The sequence below is a fragment of the Puma concolor genome, chromosome B3 (genome assembly GCF_028749965.1).
Source record: "Puma concolor isolate L17-30 chromosome B3, mPumCon1.1.hap2, whole genome shotgun sequence".
Taxonomy (NCBI): domain Eukaryota; kingdom Metazoa; phylum Chordata; class Mammalia; order Carnivora; family Felidae; genus Puma; species Puma concolor.
The window spans coordinates 33113782-33134855 of NC_141672.1; the positions used below are offsets into that span (position 1 = coordinate 33113782).

Here is a 21074-nt window from a genome sequence, read left to right on the forward strand (position 1 = left end):
TCTGGAGGACAGAGTATACTGGACTTCCGAAGTTTCAACAGAAGTGTCACAGCAAGCTGCAAAGCAAAGGTCAGGGAAGCGAGCAGACGCGACACTTGACTCTCTCCCTGTCTTCCCTACACATGTCTCCAACATGCTGGCTGTCCCTGCCACTGGCGAGGTGCCACAGAACAGCAACGATAATGCTACACCACAGCCCTGTACAGTCAGTGTGCTCTCATCCCAGTGTCACACGGAGGGAAATTGAGGGACGTTCACTTTGAGAAACTTGCTCAAAGTTATACTACATGTTAGTGGCAGAGCTAGGATTCAAACCAGGCTTTCTGGCCCCAAAGACTACAATCTTAATTCTACTCTGCCATCTTGTCTTCCTTACCTGCTAGCTTCTACTTGCCTTCAGCTCTCTGTGTAGACTTCTCTCTCTCTCTCTCTCAGAAAAGGCTACCACGGCCCTCCTAATCCGAGCCAGAAACCCCTCTCATGTGCATCCCGTGTGGTACAGTGACTTCCCTGGCCGGGACACGCACCATGCAGAACTGCAGCTGGCATAGTCCTGGAGCTCGGCAGGAGCATCAACAAGTGCCTGTGAGCACAGCAGAGTGCCAAACCATCAGCTCCGGGCTCCTCCCAGTCTACAGCACTGCTCCTGGCTGCAGGTGCCCTCCTCACAGGCTTACCCTGAGAACCCAACTGCACGTGAGAACGTCCACCACGATCCAGTCCAGTACCTGGCCCCAGAAAGCCCTCCATGGCATTCTAGAATTCCCTGCCAACCTTATGTCAACCCATGCCTGCTAAATGAGGTAGTGTGCTTAGGAAAATACCAAAGCCAGCATGTGCCCCGGCAGCCCTGAGTCGGGAGGCCTTGCAGCAAGTCTATAGGGTATGTGCAACATGATGTGCAGAACAAAGGATTTGGGCTTCCCAAAGCTGCAATTCCCAGAAGTCTTAACAAACTGTCCAATTCCTTCAAATCAAAGATAGTCAAGGTTCTAGGAATTGGAATCCTGTCCATCACCAGAAAACCTTTCTGACATCCTCAAGAGAAAGGACTAGGAGTGCCTGCTAGTTCAAGAAACATACACAAAGCCTACTCTCCTTCCCCCAGACCCTATTAACCCTACTGGTAAGGGGATGAGCGGTGTCTCATAGAGGAGATGACTGAATTGGATTTTGAAGGATGATGAGAGGTTTGGGAGGGAGGGGAAGAGGCAGGATTCCAGCCACAGGAATGCAGCCACTGGAAGAAGAGTGAGAATAGGCCTGAAGGTGCTATTGTGCAGGTAAAGGGGAAAAAGGAGTCTCCTTAGCCTTGACTTGAGGTACAGAGTAGACGGAGTTATGGGTGGGAAGAGGGAGCCAAACCCATTCAAGCTGTTCCTCCCGGTCCCTCCCCAGTGTCAGGGAATGTTTCAGAGTCAGCACGCATTCCTCCTCCTGACCTTTCCTCCCCAGGAGAGAGCCAACCTTTCCTCCCTCCCATCACCTAAGGGGACCCACACCCACAGTGGGTTCAAAGTTCCTCACCCAAGTTGAAAGTCCACACTGCAATGAACTCTTCTAGGCAGCCTTCCCAGTCCCACCCTTTCTCCTCAGAAGAGCCTCACCACCTGCATCCCCTAAGGCACAGAGAGGCACTTTCACACCGTTCTTAACCCCCCAGAAAGCTAGGGATGGAATCTTATGGGGAACCATAAATCAGTGCAGAGGCCCACAGGGTACTGCAGCTCACAGGGCTGTGCACTTGGCTGCTTTCTCCTCATGTGCAGGACAAGCCATGATTCTGCACAGCCCTGCTGGGAGGGACCCTCACCCCATAGAGTACCTTTCCCAGGTTGGGTCCACCTGGGATGATCACTGGCCTGGTTACAGCAAAGAAGCAAATGTATAAAGGACTTTGTCCTTACCTTCAAGGAGCTTATGTGCAAACACTTACATACCAAGATCTGAGTTGGAGAGTCATGATAGGAGAAGACCTCAAAGATCAGAGGCCGAATGGGTCTACTGTCCAGGAGACATGAAGCTGAGAGCCACACAGCCTACTGAAGTCACCAGCTAACTTCACAGGCCATTAAGCAGCAATTCTGAGCAGCCACGCGTGGTCATCAGGAGGTTTAGTGGGGCTACACCGGCTCTAGACACCACAGGATCCTTTGCAAAGGCCTTCCCAAAGTATTAAGATCAACTGGGAAGCAGAAATAACCAAGGCTTCTCTCCCATCTGCTGCCACACCTCACTGTTCCCTGACCGGTGCTCAGTAAACATTATTGGGCTGCTCCTCAGGCCCACTCATTCCTCATCTGGTGGGTGACAATCCCAACAACATTCTCTTGTACCTCCCACCATTGCCAGAGTCAACAAGGCCCAACTGTCAGAACTCGAGCCAGTGACAACAGACACACAGGTCCTGTCCTCTCCCAAGGAGACATGTGTCTCCTACATGTGAAGAACTGATTGTCAGGCTCTTTCATATTTCATAAAGTGTTGCTTGTTACTCAGAATAACAAAGGCTACAGCACAGTTATTTTATAACCCTGTTTATACTTGGCCATAACTTCCTGAAACACATTTCCCCTCTTGGGTTGAAATGCCTAAAATACTTTTGTGAATTAAAAAAAAAAAAAAAAAAAAAAAAGGCTTTGCAAAGAAGAAATCTCGAAGAGAATCTGTTTATCTGCCCCGCACTACTTCCCAGAATTCTGAACGATTAAACAATTGTACTTTAGGAGACCTGCTACCGGCAGAGTTAACAAGTCAAAGAAGCTAAACATGGGGAAAATCCCCATCTCTGGGGAAGCAAATGAATCTAGGTAGAAAAGGGCTCTTAAAAGAAGAAATGCTGTCAAAATAGCTAAGAAAAGTAGGAGGGGGCAAAAGGATTACCATATGGGAGAGGAGACAAGAGAGTTCTTACTTAATTCTCATGTTGTATTCTCCCAGATGTGTTTAAGAATCTTTTAAAATACAATCCTCCCATCACATCATGGTGCTGATAAAAGGAAAAATGTCTTTAATTTGCAAAATGACTCCCAAGGTTCCTAACAAACAGCAGCTTTGAGGAACTCTGACTCTGAAATGCCAACAAGAGACCCTGTCCGAAGCAAATGGCTTACTGTGAGATTACCCAGCTGATCCCCCACCCCTACCCCAGCAACAACATTGCTAAGGGGTACTGCTGCCCTTTTCTCTTTGTCTTCATATGCGAGATGCCAACACGGAAGTATTTGAGAATTACGGACTTATGAATTATGAATAACTCAGGCAGTATGCAGCCAACTCTACTCAGTATGTACTGAATTGAATCAAACAGAATCTAAGACTACAGAAGAAACAAGGCGTACCTTCCAACCTTGAGTCTGTCTAAATTAACTAGCTGTGTGGCAGCAGAAGTGCAGACTGTAGCAACTGCTGCTAGAATCTGATCTTTCAACTTGGAAATTACGTCTTTGTATGCCAGGCCATGTCCTAAGTGCTTTATATATATACATTCTTATTTAATTCTTGCAACAGTCTTATGAAGTAGTCACTATTATCATGCCCATTTTAGGGAAACACTGGCAGCGAGGTCAGAAAAATTGTCCAGGGTAACACAGAGAGCTATGAGTAGGGGCCGTATTCAAAATATTCAAACCCAGGCAACTGGACTCCAAGGTCCACGCTTTTGATCAGACTACACTGTCTCTCTAAAAACAAGGAATCAATAAAAAAAGAATGAAATGCTGCCCTCTGCAACAACATGGATGGATCTACAGGATATAATGCTAAGTGAAATAAGTCTTCTGAGAAAGACAAATACCATTTCATCTCACTCGTAAGTGGAATTTAAGAAACAAAACAAGCAAAGAAAAAAAAGAGAACAACAACAAAACCCCAAAAAACCTCAAAACACAAAAACAAAAACCAGACTCTTAACTACACAGAACAAACATACGGTTAACAGAGGGGAGGCGAGTGGGGGGGACAGATGAAATATGTGAAAGGGGGGGGGCACCTGGGTGGCTGAGTCCATTAGCTGATCATGACTTCACCTCAGGTCATGATCTTGCAGTTCACAAATTCAAGCCCTGCATCGGGCTCTGTGCTGACAGCTCAGAGCCTGGAGCATGCTTCAGATTCTGTGTCTCCCTCTCTCTCTGCCCCTACCCTGCTCACGCTCTGTCTCTCTCTCTCTCTCTCAAAAATAAAAACATTTAAAAAAATTAAAAAGAAAGAGGTGAAGGGAATTACAAGTGCACTTACTGTGATGATCACAACGAATGTACAGAATTGTCAATCACTGTATTGTACACCTGAAACTAATATAACCCTGCATGTTTATTACACTGGAATTAAAAGCAACAAACAAGCAAGGGGTGGACCTGAAGGATAACAGATAGATGTTACCCTGAGCTGCATTAGTGACCTCAGTGCCACCACGAGAACTGCAGGTGGTATTTACTATTTTAAGGTGTTTATGAGTTGAATCCTATGCCACCTGACAAGAGACAGCTATGTGAACAAATGCTAGGGGACAATCCTTTTTTAATAGTTATAATCTAGGGCTCCTGGTTGGCTCAGTTGGAAGACCATGCATGCGACTCTCAATCTTGGGGTTGTGAGTTTGAGTCCTACATTGGGAGTAGAGATTACTTAAATAAACTTTTTAAATAAATAGTTATAATCTCACCCTTATCTTCTGGTACATTCAGATTTCATGCTTTACATTGGCTTCAGGTGAGGTGCACAAACAGGGCTAGGAGAGATCAGCAGCCAGCACCCCTCTCTTTCACCCAGCAGCATGAAAGGTTGTCTCTAAATGCTGCTGTCCCTCGGGGCCTCAACACTAAACACAAGGCCTGCCAAGGTCACTCCTGATCTGGCCACACTCCAGGGAACCAGTCATACTAGCACCAGCCACCTGGAATGGGAGTGAGGGCTGCTCATGCCCTCTGCAGGCTCACACTCCTGAGTGATGCAGAGGAAAGGAATCTCCCAGCGGGTAAGAGGTGATGAAAGGATTCATCTGCAAACCTACTAGAATAATTAAGAACTCTGGAAGCTGACCCTAGGTTGTTGTGTGTGTGTGTGTGTGTGTTTTTTTTAAGTGCCCTGTGGCCCCTTTTGCAGGAGTTGGGCAGGTAAGGATAAAATCCTAGCTCACAAATTAGGCCAGGGTAGTAGGGCACCTTTGCTTCAAAGGTGGGATCTGTGCTTACTGAGAGCTTTAGCCCGACTTGAGACCCACTTAGGTGTTCAGTTTGGTGGACTCCTGGTTTCTGTTCTTCAAAAGTTACAGTGCAAAGCTGATACCATGTGTTTGCAATGTTCTAAACATGGCACAACAATTAGCCTGAGGAGGGTAATTTCTCAATGTCTTTTTGAGACGCCAGGGTTCAGCAAGCCCTATAATGACCCATCCAGCCTCCTCCCACAATCCCCAAGTCTTTTTATAGTCACAGGTAATTACACCACGGAGAGATTACATCACTTCGTCAGCAGTGTTTACAACCGACAGGAAGATGCTCTGCGGATGTTTTGGGAACTACATCCTCATTTAGCAAACAATTTGCTGTGGTCCCTATTGTTCCTTTCCAAGAATAGAACCGCCCTGGTAAACCGTGTGCCTAAACTGGGAACCAAACAATCAAGGGTCCCAGTACATGAGAACAGAAACCACCACAGAGGCAAACACAGTAACCCAGAGATGACTCCTGCATCCTTTATCCAGGGGAGGAAACACAGATGGAGTCTGTCTTCCTCTGTCAAAAGAATCATCTGAAGGTTGCCCCGTGCTCCAACAGGGTGACACAAGAAATGGGTCTCAGAGAAGCCTGCTGCCACTCAGCACACGCAGTGTGGTTCTCAGCAGACCACAGGCAGCAAAGTTAGACAGACTCGGCACAAATCCCAGCCAGCTTCCCCACAGACAACTGCCTGTCTCTGAGCAGGTTATGTAACCTCTCTCTGCCTTAGTTTCTCATCTGTAAAATGGTTACATGACCACGCAGCTCACAGGCTTTCCTAAGGGCTTTAAATGGGATGACACACAGAGAGCCTGACACACAAATGATGCTCTGTACATGTCAACTTCCTGCCTATTCTCACCTCTCAGCTCAGTGTACATTATCTCTGACTCCAGGTCCCTTCAGAGATGCAAGATGAGCCAGGGCCACTTGTCAACATCTCTCCAGCACATCAACATGAAGAGCCAAAGTCGTATCATACCCCTGAGAGCCTTGTTCTCAACGTTTTCCCTCTTCAGTGAACACTAACTGCCATGCTTTCTCACTCTGCTGCACAGAAATACAGATGAGATTTTAAAATGGCTTTAGGTGCTTGTGTGATGTTTAACATGGCCTAAAGTGTCATGGAAACACTCTTGGGCGGGGGGTGGGGGGGTGGGGGGGGTAGAAATCAGAAACAAGTAAAATACTGAGTTTTTTCAGCAAATGCTCAGGAAAGGGAGAGAATGAAAATCAAAAGCTTTTTACATGAGTCAGGAAGCCAGCTGGGTTGAGACCATCAGACTATGGAAACATGAGCTTTCTGGAAGGCAAAGGGGTTTCCAGAAGTAACCCAAACTTCCTCAACTGGTCAAGTTTGACACCTCCTCCCAATTCCTTATCCCCAACACAATGACTTTGCATCTTCATTTTTTTTTTTTAAAGACAGCAAAGGATGTCATCTGCATAAAGTCTCCTGCCCAGCATGACTCAACAGTGGGTCACATACCAACCCTGTTGTTGTTATTATTTGGGAATTACACCACACATTTTATATGCCAGGTGCCCTCCAATCATTTTTATTAGTCTACACAACACCAACCTAACATCCTTAAGGATTCGATTTCTGTTTTAAAGGAGACACAAAGAGGTCAACTGATTTGCCTAAGGTCCTAAAGCAAGTTTCTTAAGATCCTGGGTAAAGGGAAGGAGTTGTGCGAGATCTGGGAAAGGCTGCTGCACAGCTGAGACCCTGATTCCTCTCTGGTTCAAGAAGAGAGGCAAGCTGTGTACTATGCATATAATTTTATTTTCAATTCTGGTCTCTTGCCTGCATGGTGTGACCACGTGTAAAGAGGTAAGATACTCTTCCTTCTGCTACTCCTCGAAAGGAAACTTCCAATGATTTTCCCCATATCTACTTAAGGAATGACCAAGGGGGAAGCTGGACCCACTGCCTCCCTAACACCTTCTCCATTATAACTCCAAATCCCAAACTGTAGATAAGAGAAACCAAGATGGAAAACTGAACTTGATCATGGCACAACTCTGCCCCAGAACTCTCAAGTGCCTGTTCCTACATGATTCTTTTCTTCTAGACCTGAGCAATTATGACCAAGACGAAGGGTGACTGTGGAATTTGTAACCAGAGACTCTACAGATGAACTGCCCCCCAGAAGACACCCACTTACGTATGTCCGGTGGGAGTCTCACAGTTACGAGTGTGTATGTACACACAAAGACTAGAACTCACTGGGTAATGAAGGCTGTGTATTTTATAAGCACCTCATTTTACAATGCCTCTGGAGTAAGTGTTCAAGTGCAGCCACAGGAGCAGGTAAGGTAGGCACGAAGAGGAAGAGGGGACTTTTTGTGAACTGGCATGCCTTTCCTCAACTTCAGGGTATCTGAGAGTTTTGGTTTCTTGGCAAGCTGCTTATGGCAGGCACAGCCATGCAGGTGTGCTACGGGTTTCAGGCCAAGGAGTGCGTGCCTTCTTCACCGAGAAGCCACTCCAGAGAGGGAAAAAACCAGCAGCAACTTGGTGCACTGGATCTAAGTAATGGTAAAACCCCTTCCACTGCCTGCATTCTGCTCTGTGCCAGTACACATGTTTTATGGGAAGGAGAAAAGACTTGGGGGGTTGGGGGTTGCAGGGAAGGGAGGATTCTTTGCAGATGGGGGAGGGGAAAAAAAGCTACAGAGCCAACTTTTCCATCCTGCTCTGAGCCCACACTACAGACATACATTTTTCCACACTGGAGAATAATAATCCCTTTATCCAGCCAGTATGAAACCATCAGTTCCTGATAATTGAATTCAGACCTTGGGTGGAAAGTTGGGAAGGTGTGGGTAGTTGGAAAATGCGGTGGGAAATGGGAGGAGGCAGGGGTGGAGCCCATAAAAAGGAGGGTGGCAGCAGGCGGAATGGCTTAATGAAGCTAAGGAAGTTAGAGGCCTCAGACACCAAAGGCAGACATTCTGCCCTAAAATTGCCAGGTCACATGACCAGACAGCTCCCCTAGTGGAGCCTTGGAAGAAGGTGGTCTTGGTAGCATACTAGGTACTAGGTCAGTTTCTGGAGCCTGGGCCCTAGGACCTTGGGCAAGTGCATGACCTCTAAAATCCTAGCTCTGACAGTTATTCCATTCATGCACATACTTATTGAGCACTATTTGTTTGCGTCTAGGGGTAGGGTGGCAAATCTCTTCTAGAAAGGGTCCAATATCTTAAAGTCTAGGCTTTGGGGTGAAACAGTCTATGTCACAACCATCCAACACTGCCACTGCAGCACAAACACAGCCATATTTATATTCATAAATATAAAGAATAAACATTGCTATGTTCCAATAAAACTTTATAGGCACTGAAATGTGAGCTCACAATTTTTATGTATCATGAAATATTATTCTTTTGATTTTTTTCCCCAATCATTTAAAAATATAAAAACCATTCTTGGCTCACAGGCCATACAAAAGCAGCAGGAAGGATTCAGTCCATGGACTGTCACTTGCCAACATCTGCTCTGGAGATACAGTGGTGAATAAGGCAGGATCTCTATATTCTATGGCTCTGTGACTACAGCTTCTAGAGGCCTCCTCTGGCTTTGGCTTATATGCCCTGCAAACGTAAGCCCTGCTTCATCTGGTTGCACAACTGGTGTAGTCTGGCCTTCTTTTCCTTTGAAATCTCATATATAGTCATGATGCCTACGTTGTGGGGTCTCAATCATTAGTAGTGGCCTCCTTAGTTGTGCCAGGGGCTCCTCACAGCCAAAGAGGTGTTATGCTTTGTGGGAAAGGTTTAAGTGTCAGAACAGAGTAAAGAAGAGGCAGAAGAGGAAATCTGTACGTGCGTGGTGGAAAAGACTATAATGCAACAACAAATGGGTAACTTTTTCTCAACAATTCAGAAGAAAAAGCTTAGATGAGACTGCACTATTACCTTCATGTGTCATGTAAGCGGGTGGCAGGGGTTGATAGAAAAAGAATGAGAGGGGGCGCCTGGGTGGCTCAGTCGATTAAGCACCTGACTCTTGATTTCTGTTCAGGTCATGATCTCATGGCGCATGGGCTCTGCACGGACAGCACAGAACCTGCTTGGGATTCTATCTGCCCCTGCCCTGCTCACGTTCTCTCTTTCAAAATAAATAAATAAACTTAGAAAAAATAATCAAGTGTTCAAAAGAAAGAATGAGAAAGAGCACTGTATGGGGACTCTATGTGCCACACTATACCACACTGCTCTCATCCTTCAAGTCCCCTTCCAGAATCTACCTGAGATCCCTCTCCAAGGAATGCTGTCCAAAGAAAACTGCCGTATTAATGTATCTAATGAAGACTGGTAGGGGCCCCACTACTGTTGAGTTCATTCATAATTAGTTGAGACCCCTACTGGTACTTGCAGATACAGAGGCAGGTTCTCTAGCATCACCCAGAGGCCTATGGTACACATCAAAATATGTGCTTTCTAAAAAGGACGCCAGGTCGAGAGGACCACATGAAGAGAACCTAAGAAGGGTCTTCAGAGCACAGCAGAAGCCAACAAGGATCAAGCTCATGGCTACATTTCTAGCCACTGCTACAGCTCTTGCAGCCCATCAGCTTCAACCAGAAAAGTCCGTAGAATTATGAAAGTATAAACTGAGAGAAGTGGATAGGACCTTAAAGGTATCCGGGTCAACCCCCCTCATTTGATAAATGGAGAAACTAAGCCACAGATGCCTAAGTGGCTTGTCCAGGATCACGAAGTTTATAGTGTCAGTGACCAGGTCCTGCTTTCATTAAGTTACAACACCTCAACTTTGTACTTATTCTGAGAAAAAAAAATAAAAAGACAAGAAATACACAATAAGCTAACAATCATTAAGTGCTTGCTGTGTTATCTCAGACAATCTTCACCCCCCTCCCCGCCCCCCCCCCCCCCCAGGGTAGGTACTACTTTTATCCGATTCTGTAGCTGAGAGGTAAGGAGATCTGCTCAGGTCGCAGAGCCAGCAATGGGACTGGACTCAGAACACAGGCAGTCTGATTCCAAAACCTGCACCCTGCTGAATATCGTGTTCTGAATCCCTCCATCCTGCCTGGTGACTCCAGCTGCGGGGGGGGGGGGGGGGGGGGGGGGGGGGAAGGGGCAACAATGTCAGCCCAGCAGTTTCCTACACACCCGTCTCCCAGGTGACTCAAGAGGCCCCTTAATGCCACACCCCCAGGCCTGCCCCCCCCCAGCTATACCACGGCACAAAAGCCCACCTCCACCCTCTTCTCTCCCTGCAACTTCCCGCTAGATGGACAGTGCCCTATCCCAGCCTTTGGGAGAAACAATGGTACTGAGTCTTTTCCCTCCCACACAGAGGCAGTCGGGGACCCACCTGAGGCAAGTCCGTCTCCAAGGAGGGTGCTAAGGATCACCAGTGGAAGGAACACTCCATGTCCCGCGGAGGCCACGGCCAACGCTGAGGTGCTCTTTGGTGTTATCCTGCCATGGCACATCTTTTATCCGTCCAAGTTATTTTAAAAAGAAAAAATTTAAAAGCCAGAAGAATTCTAAAGTCAGCCACGGGTAGATTTACCTATAAAAAACAAACAAACAGAAAACAAGGACATAAGTGAAAACTTTGGCCCTAAGTTAGCTGCAAGTAGGCACTGTAGCAAGGAAGCCATAATCACATACAAAATGCTAGTAACTGAATTCCTGCTGCCAGAAGGGACAGGCACATAAGTGGCTTTTCAACTTCTATGTGGGGAAATGCCGAGGCCTGCAGCAAGCTGCCATCAGTGTCAGCATCTAGGAGCCAGATCCTCGCTCTCAGGACGAGGAGACCAACACAAGCTCACCTGGAAATCTGTCAGGCATGGCAGAACTTTCAGCAACTGCCCAGGCTCTGCCCCCACAGCCTCCAACAGAGAAGAGGAGAGAGAGGCAGCTGTTGACACAGATGCTACACCCCTGAGTCAGGCTTTGCCTTTGCCATTTGGACTCAGAGCAAGTTCAACCGACTGAAAGGAAAAAAAAATAGAGAACACGTGTCTTAAAGGGAGAAATACACCGCCTAGAGAAGGAATGCAGCTGCAGGAGCCAAGGGCCCACGGCTAGGCTTGCTCAGCTGCCAGAGGCCGGATGAGCCCCTGAGGATCTGACGCTGACTCCACAGCCATGAATCTCAAAAATGGACCAATTACTCCAGGCTCACCTGACACACCTGTGACCCCAAGAGGCCACACTTGCTGGGTGTCCCTGACAAGGACTGGGAGAGGATGGGCTGTGACTGTTAATTAGCACCCCCACCCACTCTAGTTCAGACGATGACTTCAGAAGAGTAGGAACCAGGGTCTTTAAAAAATATATGTATCAGGGGTTAAGACTTTAAGGGATTACTTTCTACAAGCCTTCAGAGAAGCAGCTGAGTTGATGATGATACATTATGATATGGGCCCTATTACATTTTAGTTCAGTCATTTGATTTTATTTACCCTGGTTTATAACAAGTATTCCAAATAATAAGATTATACTCCCTTTTTAAATTCCATACACACCTCCTTCTCCATTAATAAGGCTTTATGTAAATAGAGAAGGGAGCCTGCCATCTACAACCCTAATAAAGGATGCCTCTGAGACTCTGCCAGGGATATTAAACAGACCTGCCTTTAATCCATGTCTGAAGCCTTGACTCAGGCCTACATCCCCTTCTAAAGAGAGTTACTGCAAACAGCAACAGGAGCTACCTCAGCATGAAGGAAAAGCAGCTAGCAGGGCCTTCAATGAGCATGAGCTAGCTACTGGGTCCTTACTACCCCTAAATAGCTGTGACTATAGCAGTCTTCTGTCCACAGCTTTTACCCAGACTCCAACTTGAGCCTTTAAAGCTGTAGAAAAGGGATGGTTCTTGAAGAGATCTAGGGGTGGAGTCTGTAAGTGACCCAAAACAGTACACAAAACCGTGTGTGTGTAAATGTGTGGAATGTGTATATATTTATGTGGCTAAGGACAGCAGAGTTAGAATGCCAGAATTCCAATCTGTGTCCTCTATTATGACCATGTGGCCAAATCACTCTCTTAGCCTCAGTTTCCTCATCTGTAAAATGGGAGCAGTAACCATACGTCTTCATTGGTTTGATGTAAGGATTAGGATCAGACAAAGCACTTGGCAGTTCCTGGCACTTTGCCAGTACTCAGTAAATACTGCCTGCTGTTGCTGTTGTAATTAGTAATAAGGCTGAGCTGCAGAGACTTAGAGGTCATCAGGCTTTACCTCCTCATTCAGCAGATGCCAAAACCCAAGGTCAGAAGAGGTTCAACAATATGTCCAGTTAGCAATGGGTGCTGTCATTTTTGATTCATCCACAGCAGGTATTTGTACCAGGCAGTCATCACCCCCTGAAGGCAACATTGAGAATAACACCTGGTTGGGCCACATTACAGCACGTGCACAACAAATATTTCTATAGTGAATGGATGGGGCTGGATCAGAGTGGTGCTTAGGTGTTCTGTGCACAAGTGAAGATAACCAAGAGAGACTCCCCAGAGGAGGTGATGCTGACTGCTAGTGCATATGTTTAGTGAAAAAGAAGGTACCAAATACAAGTGAACAGAACAATGGGAGCACGGCACGCTTGGCAGAGGCTAGAGTTAAGGGCTAGGCCAAGGAGGTTAAACTTTACCCTGAAAACCACGTACAGCTTAGAGGATCATAAACAGAGGAGTTATAAGACCAAATTCATTTAGGACGAGCACTGTGGCAAGGATTTTAGAGGAGGGGAAGTGGGGGGCATCAAGTGGTAAAGGATCTTGAATTTAGCATCATTAATGTGGAGCTCTTTCGAGGGCAATTTGACAATATCTGTCACATATTCTCTAACCTATCAGTTCTACTTCTAGAATCCGTCCTCAAAAATCGCATGAGCAATGATATAGATGCAAGATAGTCACTGAATTCTTTGTACTGGCAAAAGACTGAAGTGAGGCAAGTTAAACAAGTGGTCATACACACACCTAACAAAATACCATGTACTGGTCTAAAAAGAGTTAGGCAGGAGGTGCCTGAGTGGCTCAGTCGGTTAAGCATCCAACTCTTGATCTCAGCTCAGGTCTTGATCTCAGCGTCCTGGGTTCAAGCCCCGTGATGGGCTCCACGCTGGGTGTGGAGCCTACTAAAAAAATTAAAAAGAACTAGGCAGGTCCAGTCTGTCCTCATATATGAAATGACTTCCACAATCAGTACATGAAGAAAGCCACTTGCGAGGCTGCATGTATTTTTAAAGGGGATACACACACACACACTCTTGCATGCCATGAAAACCTCTGCCTGGAATGATGCACAAGAAATCGGTAGCTAATAATTGCCTTCAGGGTGGAGAAGTGAGCAATTAATAGGGAAATAACTCGTTTTTCGTCATATGTATTCCTTTTTAATGTCCTTGAGTATACTGTACCTTGTGCACGCATTACCTATTCAAACAGATAAAATGTAAAATAAAATTAATGTAGCCACGTGTTCCAGCAGACCACCTGTCTCCTCCCTCAACATACGGACTGATGTTCAAATAAACCTGATTGCTCCTCCTGCCAGGAATATAGTCACTCTTAGGGCTCAGCACAAGAGTCGCCTGGAGGAATTCTTTTCTGACACTTCACACCACACCCACCTCCAGTAGGACTAACCCCCTCTTATTCCCAAAGTGTCTTGAGCACCCTGCTAGGACTGTACCTCTAACAGGTTAATGCATCTACATGTTTATCTGTCTCACCTCACCAGACTCAAAGCTCCTTGAAGGCAGTGAACAAATGCCTGCCAAACTCACGAATACTGTGGGGAGGAGCCAATACAGAATTAGGAAAAAGATACACAAATAGGAGCTCCTGTTTTGTCTTATTTGAGAGAAACAATGGACTCCTCCCCCTGACTTAAGCAGCTCCCTGGGCCAAAGGACCAATTCCACCACGAAGCCTAACACCTGATCAAGTGCATGACAGATGGGGTAGTGACATGGGGGCTTTGCAAAGAAGAGAAAAGATGAATAGAGAATAGAGGGTAGTCAGTGGGAGTGTTTACTTGCAAGGCTAGGCCAAGAGTTAGTGCTTCAGAAACAATACAGAGAAAAGCGAAGCCCTGTGACCCCAGGGTATTGCTCAGAATGGGAGAACCTGGCTACTGTGGAGAAAAGGTCACACTATACATATCTAATCATTTTAAGAAGGCATCTGCTTTAAACACAGAATTAAAAAATAAAATAAAACCTGGACTTGAACTGTGGCTTTAGAGCAAGTGAAAAGAAAAACATTTCAGAAATAATTAACTAGATATTCATTATCCCTAGAGAAATACATGGAGGAGTAGGAGGAGGGGAAGGGGAAAGAGGAGGAAGAAGAGGAGGAAGAAGAGGAAGGAGGAGGAGGAAGAGGAAGTAGATCCTGGTTGTCTGGGCTGGGGGAGGAAGGAATGTGGAGTTAGTGTTTAACAAGTACAAAGTTCCGTTTTTGCCAGATGACAAGAGTTCTGGAGACGGACGGACGGACGGCGGTGATGGTTGCACAACAGTGGGAATGCGCTTAATGTCACTGACCTGCATACTTACAACTGGTTTAAGATGATTGATTTCATTTTATGTGTATTTTACCACAAAAAATATTGGAAAAAAGTTATGATTAAAGAGGAGCCTGGAACTAAGCCTCGTCTTTAAAGATGGCACTTATCCACCCTCACAAGGCATGTCACATTTAAACTTAGAGGTAAGAAGAGAGAAGAAAGAAAAGAGAAAACCTGAGGCTCCATGTCAGTCCCATCTCTGCCACTAAACAGCTGGCTGGTCATGAAGGCTCCCTGGCTTCCATTTGCACATCTAAGAAAGGCTCTACGGTCTCTCTCAGCCACAGAATTCTCCAAACATCCAAGCTTCTCTGTGTATCACACAACCCTTCCTCCAGCAGCCAGTTTCCCCTCTAAAATATGGGGTGTAGAGGAGTCATGGCAAGTCTGCATTCATCCTTTTCTGATAATCTTTCCTGGGACCACGGCTGCACCCCAACAGTGTGTGGTAGAAAGAGACCCCATGAGCTAGAATGTCAGCCCCTCAAGGTCAGTGTCTGGTCTTTCCCCCTCAGTGAACTCAGAACATTAAAAGCAGGGTGACTGTGCTCTGCTGAACGTCATGAACACTCATTTCCTGTTCAAAATGATCCTCTATGACGATCCATGGCTCTGATTTGGGGAAGCCACTTACCTCATTTTTGCCTCTGTTACCTCATCTCTGCCTTGTTTCCTCATCTATAAAACGGGGTTGTTGCTTGCTTTAAATATCTCCCTACTCTCTAATGAGGCTCAAAAAGGACAAAATACAAAGGACAGCTCTATAAACTGAAAAGACTCAGGTCCTTCTATCTACAGTTCTGGCCTAGAAGCCAACACAGCAGAGGTCTGAGAAACTGCTCATAAAAAATGACGATGAAAACAGGACAGGCTTCTGGAGTAAAGGACAACCTGTAACATGAACCCAAAGTTCACGTGGTTTGCGTATCGTTGCCATAGATGCTTCCAGGTTAACCAAAGAGCCTGAAAAGATTAAAGGTGTCCTGAGAGTCACCTTCAAAAATGGCTCACAGACTAGGGGAGCAGCAGCACCAGGTGGGGCCAGCCATGAAACCACCACAGCACCCTGTCCCCAAGACAGCTGAGGGCCCAGACCTCCTCAGCCCATGTGCCTGGTTGCCTTGGGGCCTACCCCTGGAGAATGTCACAGTCCTCCTGGAGTGGCAGGGTCATGTCACACTCTACTGATCTCTCCTTTGTGAGACAAGAGTCCTGACTGTGTCAAGGTTGGCTCCCAGGTGCTAAGTAGGTTTCTCTACAGTTCTAGGAGATCAGCCTCAGTCTCCATGTAATTGTCAGGATTGATTATTTCCTAAACTATGACCCATCTCTCCATTAGTTAAGAGAGGAAACTAGATGGGTAAAACCAACAAAATCCTTTTCTTGCCTCAGATCTAGTCGGGAAAGAAGATGGTGGTAGTAGACAGTCTGGAACAAGAAAGTCTGGTTTTTTTCCATGAACCAACTTCACCAACCCCAGTGCTGCTACGTGACGGTGGAAGACAAAGAATAGTTCGTGAAATGTGACCAGAATTTAACCAGTTAATTACCTTTCAGAGTGTAAAGATAGGAAGTCCTAACTCTGCAAAGTCCAAAGTCTCCCAGAGGGTTTGATAAGAGAAGTGGCTAACGTGCCAGGGAGGCCTCTCTTCCTGCTCCCTTTCTTCTCTTCCATGTCTCCCCCACTTCCCTCCCACTCACCCTGAAATAGCTAGGCCACGGCAGCAAAAGACATCTAAACGTTTATCAGATCCTAATGCTTCCCACTCTTGCTTCCAAAATGAAAAAATGAAGTTACTTCTAGATGTCTTTAGTTTACTTCCCCCCCCCCCCCGGGACTCCTTCCAATCTTGCTAACCCCTGTATCTTCCCCTTCCTTTTGTGCCACTAACATGTGAGGGCCTCAACAGGCACAAACTCTTCTACTGGACTCGAAGATCTGTGACAGCCAGAACGGTACCTTATCCATTTCCTTTTCATCTCCAGCTCCAAAGCCCAAAAGACACAGTCAAACTCATTAAAATTCACCTCCTAGAAATACCAAAATAACCCTCAGCTTTCCTCATAAGCCACCTAAACCAGAATAGGGTAGGTGTTAGCAGTTTTTCTTAATCACCTTGATATTCTTTGTATCCTTGTCTGGCTTCTCCAGAAGCTACATCCTCTTGTTGTCACACTTTCCCCCTACTGTATTCATCAGGCTGCAGACAGCAGGACATCAGCAGACACACTGCCCCCACCCCCATCCTAAGCCTTCTCTTTAACAGTCTCCAACCTAACAGCAGAAGGACTGCAGCAGGGACCTGAATGCATAAGAGAGCTCTAGGTCCCAGCTCCACCAACCAGTCATTCCTCCTGGTCTTCAGGGGGTGGGCCTGGATGATCCCCGAATGCCCTTTCAGTTCTAAGGAATCTGGAATGTCTTCTAGGGAATAGGAGGGGCCCGGGAATATTTCCTCCAAAAACATAAGTAAACAAAAGTACTAACTGGAAGGAGCAAATGTTAAATCCTTCCTCTATGTTCTGCATGAGGAGTCCTCTCCCCCTTCATCTTCCAAGACCCATCCTAGCATCTGTCTCCCTCTGCACTGCAGCAAACTCAGGAAACTCCACTTTCCCATTTAGAGCTTAATCAATCCATCAGCACATTTGTATAGGCCATTTGTACACAGTGTTCCTAAAGTGCTTTCCAAAAATAACAAATGTCTGACAACAACAACAAAAAAACCCAGCCTCCACGTGTACACGTGCACGCACACACATGCGCACATACACACACAAGCGTGCGCGCACATGAGACACAGCCTGCGTCACACACAGGGACCACTGCAGAGCTGTAGAGGACCAGAGAATAGAGAGAAGGACTGAAGAGAACAAAATAACACACACAGACTCAAGACAGGACAGAAAAAAAAGGAGAGTGAAGGCAGAGTGGTTGTGAGCAGGGACTTGGCTCAGTCAGTAAATTTCCGACCCTGAAGGCAGGAAACCGCTTCTTCTCTAGTCCCAGCTTCACCAATAACTGATGGGCTGAACTAGGACAAATCACACCACCTCCCTATGCCTCTGTCTCCTCATAAGTAAAATGAAACAGTTCAACTAAATATTTCTCAGGCAGACTGGGATGGTGGAAAGATTCTAGCAGACTGGGCCAGAATCTCTGCTCTGCTTGGATATTATTAGTGGGGTGATCTAGGGAAATCATTCAGTTCCCATCTATAAACTGGATACACAATACCCACTTCATTGGGTTGTTGTGAGATGGAAATGAGATAAATGTGAAGGATGCAGGATGGTGTATGGAACAGTGGGCACTCAAATCAGTGCTGGCTAAGGCCCCTTCCTGCTCTGACCAGCTCTGATTGAGCAGCCACTGGATTCCTAAAGGGCACTGTTTCAGCTGGGCTGGAAACATATGCCCTGAGACTATGCTCAAAACACAAATTAGTTTAGATGAAAGAACTGCCAACAGGTGAACCTCCAAGGTTCTCCTCCATGAAGTTCTACAAATCTATCTTTGGGGGTGCCTGGGTGGCTCAGTCGGTTAAGTGTCTGACTTCAGCTCAGGTCATGATCTTGCAGTTCACTGGCTCGAGCCCCACGTCGGGCTCTGTGCTGACAGCTCAGAGCTTGGAGCCTGCCTAAGATTCTGTGTCTCCCTCTCTCTCTGCTCCTCCCCCACTCACACTCTGTCTCACTCTTTCTCTCAAAAATAAACATTAAAATAAAATTTTTAATAAAAAAATAAAAAATGTATCTTTTAAGGAACTTAGCACTCCTTCCTGCAAAATTAAATAATTATGTATGTGATTATACTAAAGCAATATTTGTGTCCAGGGGGACACAGGAGTTTTCTAGTCTGAGCATGTAGTAGGGAAGGATGAGGCACCGAGCTTACATGTTTATTACATATATACACACACTCATTACCTCATTAAATAGGTGCCATTACCCCTCTTCTACAGATAAATGAAATCCAAGGGGCCAAAAGTCTATCCTTCTCTGCTTTCCTACTGCAAAGGGCTCCCTGTTTTTTTGTTGTCCAAATACAAGATAAAGTTTAGTTGCATCAATTGAGCCCATAAACATGGAAGGCCCTTCTGAACCCAAAGCATCACTGCCTGAGCGATGAACAGGACAACCAATCATATCCCTCCCCAAGGCCTGCTCAGTTACTTAACTGCTGTATGTTGCATACATACAGATAATTTATTATCTGCAGATAATAAATTCCTGCAGAGACCACCAACTCTGCCTCTTTCTGTGCCTCAAAGCACTCAACATTTACTTGTTCACTGAAGGAGGAAAAAAGATAAACCCAAAAGACATAATTTGTGTAGGAAATAAAAGATGGCAAAGTCTCAACAGACATAAAACAGGAGGGGAAAGGGGCATAAATCCTGAAGTTTGGGCCAGGTAGCAAAACAAATGCTTGGCAGAAGGGGCTGTAATTGGTTCACAGACCCCAGAGACATATCTATGTGTCATCATACCCCTCTGTTTGGTTCCTATCAGAGCTAAGTGGAGCAGGCTTCAATACCCACTGGACAAATAAAGTCTGAGAAGCTGATCTGCTAAATCTGACTTCTTACAGCTCGGTGTTTGCAGTGACTATACTGCAATTCAGCAAATATTTACTGGCTGTCTTCAGTGCAAGGCTTGGGTGATCACAGAAATGAAGTGCAGCACAGACATGAATTCCCCACTCTCAAGGAATTCACAATCTACGTGAGAGGAATTATAAGCTTATCTATATAACACCATGGAAGTGTTATAAGAGCCCAATAAAATGGCTATTTCTGGCTATTTAAAAAAAAAAAAGTGCTATGAGGGGGCGCCTGGGTGGCTCAGTCAGTTAAGCGTCTGACTTCAGCTCAGGTCATGATCTCACAGTTCATAGGTTCAAGCCCTGCATCGGGCCCTGTGCTGACAGCTTAGAACCTAGAGTCTGCTTCGGATTCTGTGTCTTCCTCTCCATCTGCCCCTCCTCAGCTTGTTCGTTCGTTCTCTCTCTCAAAAATAAACATTTAAAAAATGAACAAAATAAATAAAAATCAGAAGTGCTATGAGAATGCAGAGGAGGTAGGAACAGTGACTTCTGAGTGGGAACAGGGGGAGGGGGAAAAGAAAGGTTGAACTGGACCGTGAAGCTCATGCACATACCTAGTGAGCTCTCAGGACAGATTGCATGCACAGTGCTAATTATAAAGAAAGACAAAGAAATGGAAGAGCAATTCACCAAAAGGATGGCAGAGAGAGGAAGACCAAAAGAAAAAAAAAAGTGGTAATTTTGTCTGCCAGGCCCCACTGACTGCTGCCTGGTAATGAGAAATAAATACCTATGTATATACCTTCAATCAAGATATTTAGGCTCTAGGATTGCAGTTTCCAAAGTACTCATAGCTGTGCAGGAAACACCTCCTCCAGGTCAAAAATAGCAAACCCAAGAGAAATGCCTGATGCAGTTATATTTACTTTTTACCATCTCTGTGGATCACTTCCCAAAGGCCTCCAAATGGGATGGTATAAACAGGTCTGTGTCACTTCCTGGTTCTCAGGCCTTCTGCTACATTCCCAGTCAGTCTGGGAAGGCTGCCTATTTAAAAATAAACTTTAAAAAACTCACCAAAACCCTAACTCTAAACCATCCTTTCCTCTACTTCGTTCAATTTCACTAAAACTAAAAGGGACTGAATAAGAAATGAGACACAAATGACCACAAAGAATGAATTCTCAGCTCAAAACAAAAATATATGCTGAGTTCAGAGTCAGGAGATTTGCATTCTACTCATGTTCTGCCTGTAACTGGAAAATTTGACCTTCAGTAAGCAAGATGCTTCATCTTTCTGTACAATAGCTGCTTCAGCATACTTAACTCCAATGCAGCTATTCATTTGCTCTGGACCTCAGTTTCCTTATCTATAAAATAGCACTAATAACAGCTACCTCATGGGTAAGTATTACATGGGGAAATGCATGTAAAGCACTTAACATAATACCTGGAACTTAGTGAACTGTCAAACATGTTAGGTATTCTAATTATTACCAGCTATCATTATTACTATTGCTACTTTTTGAAAACATGTCAGGGTTGGGCTAGATGACTACTACCTGAAGAGCTTCTCTGGCTCCAAAATCTATGATTTCTTTTTTTTTTTTTTTTTTGAGAGAGAGAGAGAGAGAGAAAGAGAGGGTGCCCAAGTGGGGCAGAGGGAGAGAGAGAAAGATCTTATTAAGCAGGCTCCACGCTAACACAGGACCTGATCCCATGACTATGGGTTCCTGAC

At 45.6% G+C, this 21074-nt stretch overlaps 1 protein-coding gene across 6 annotated transcripts in view; it reads right to left on the minus strand.

Moving 5' to 3' along the window:
- SUSD6 (sushi domain containing 6) overlaps positions 1–21074 on the minus strand; it is a 98736-nt gene that overhangs the window by 41742 nt on the left and 35920 nt on the right. For 3 of the 6 annotated variants that reach the window (XM_025919991.2, XM_086709425.1, XM_086709428.1), the window contains exon 2: positions 10573–10773. In XM_025919991.2, the coding sequence (XP_025775776.2) occupies positions 10573–10693 (121 nt within the window). In that variant the 5' untranslated portion in view covers positions 10694–10773. Of the gene's footprint in view, positions 1–10572; positions 10774–10874; positions 11001–11038; positions 11193–12453; positions 12898–21074 lie in introns of those variants that run through there. The other 3 variants (XM_086709427.1, XM_086709426.1, XM_086709429.1) reach the window with 3 other exon arrangements.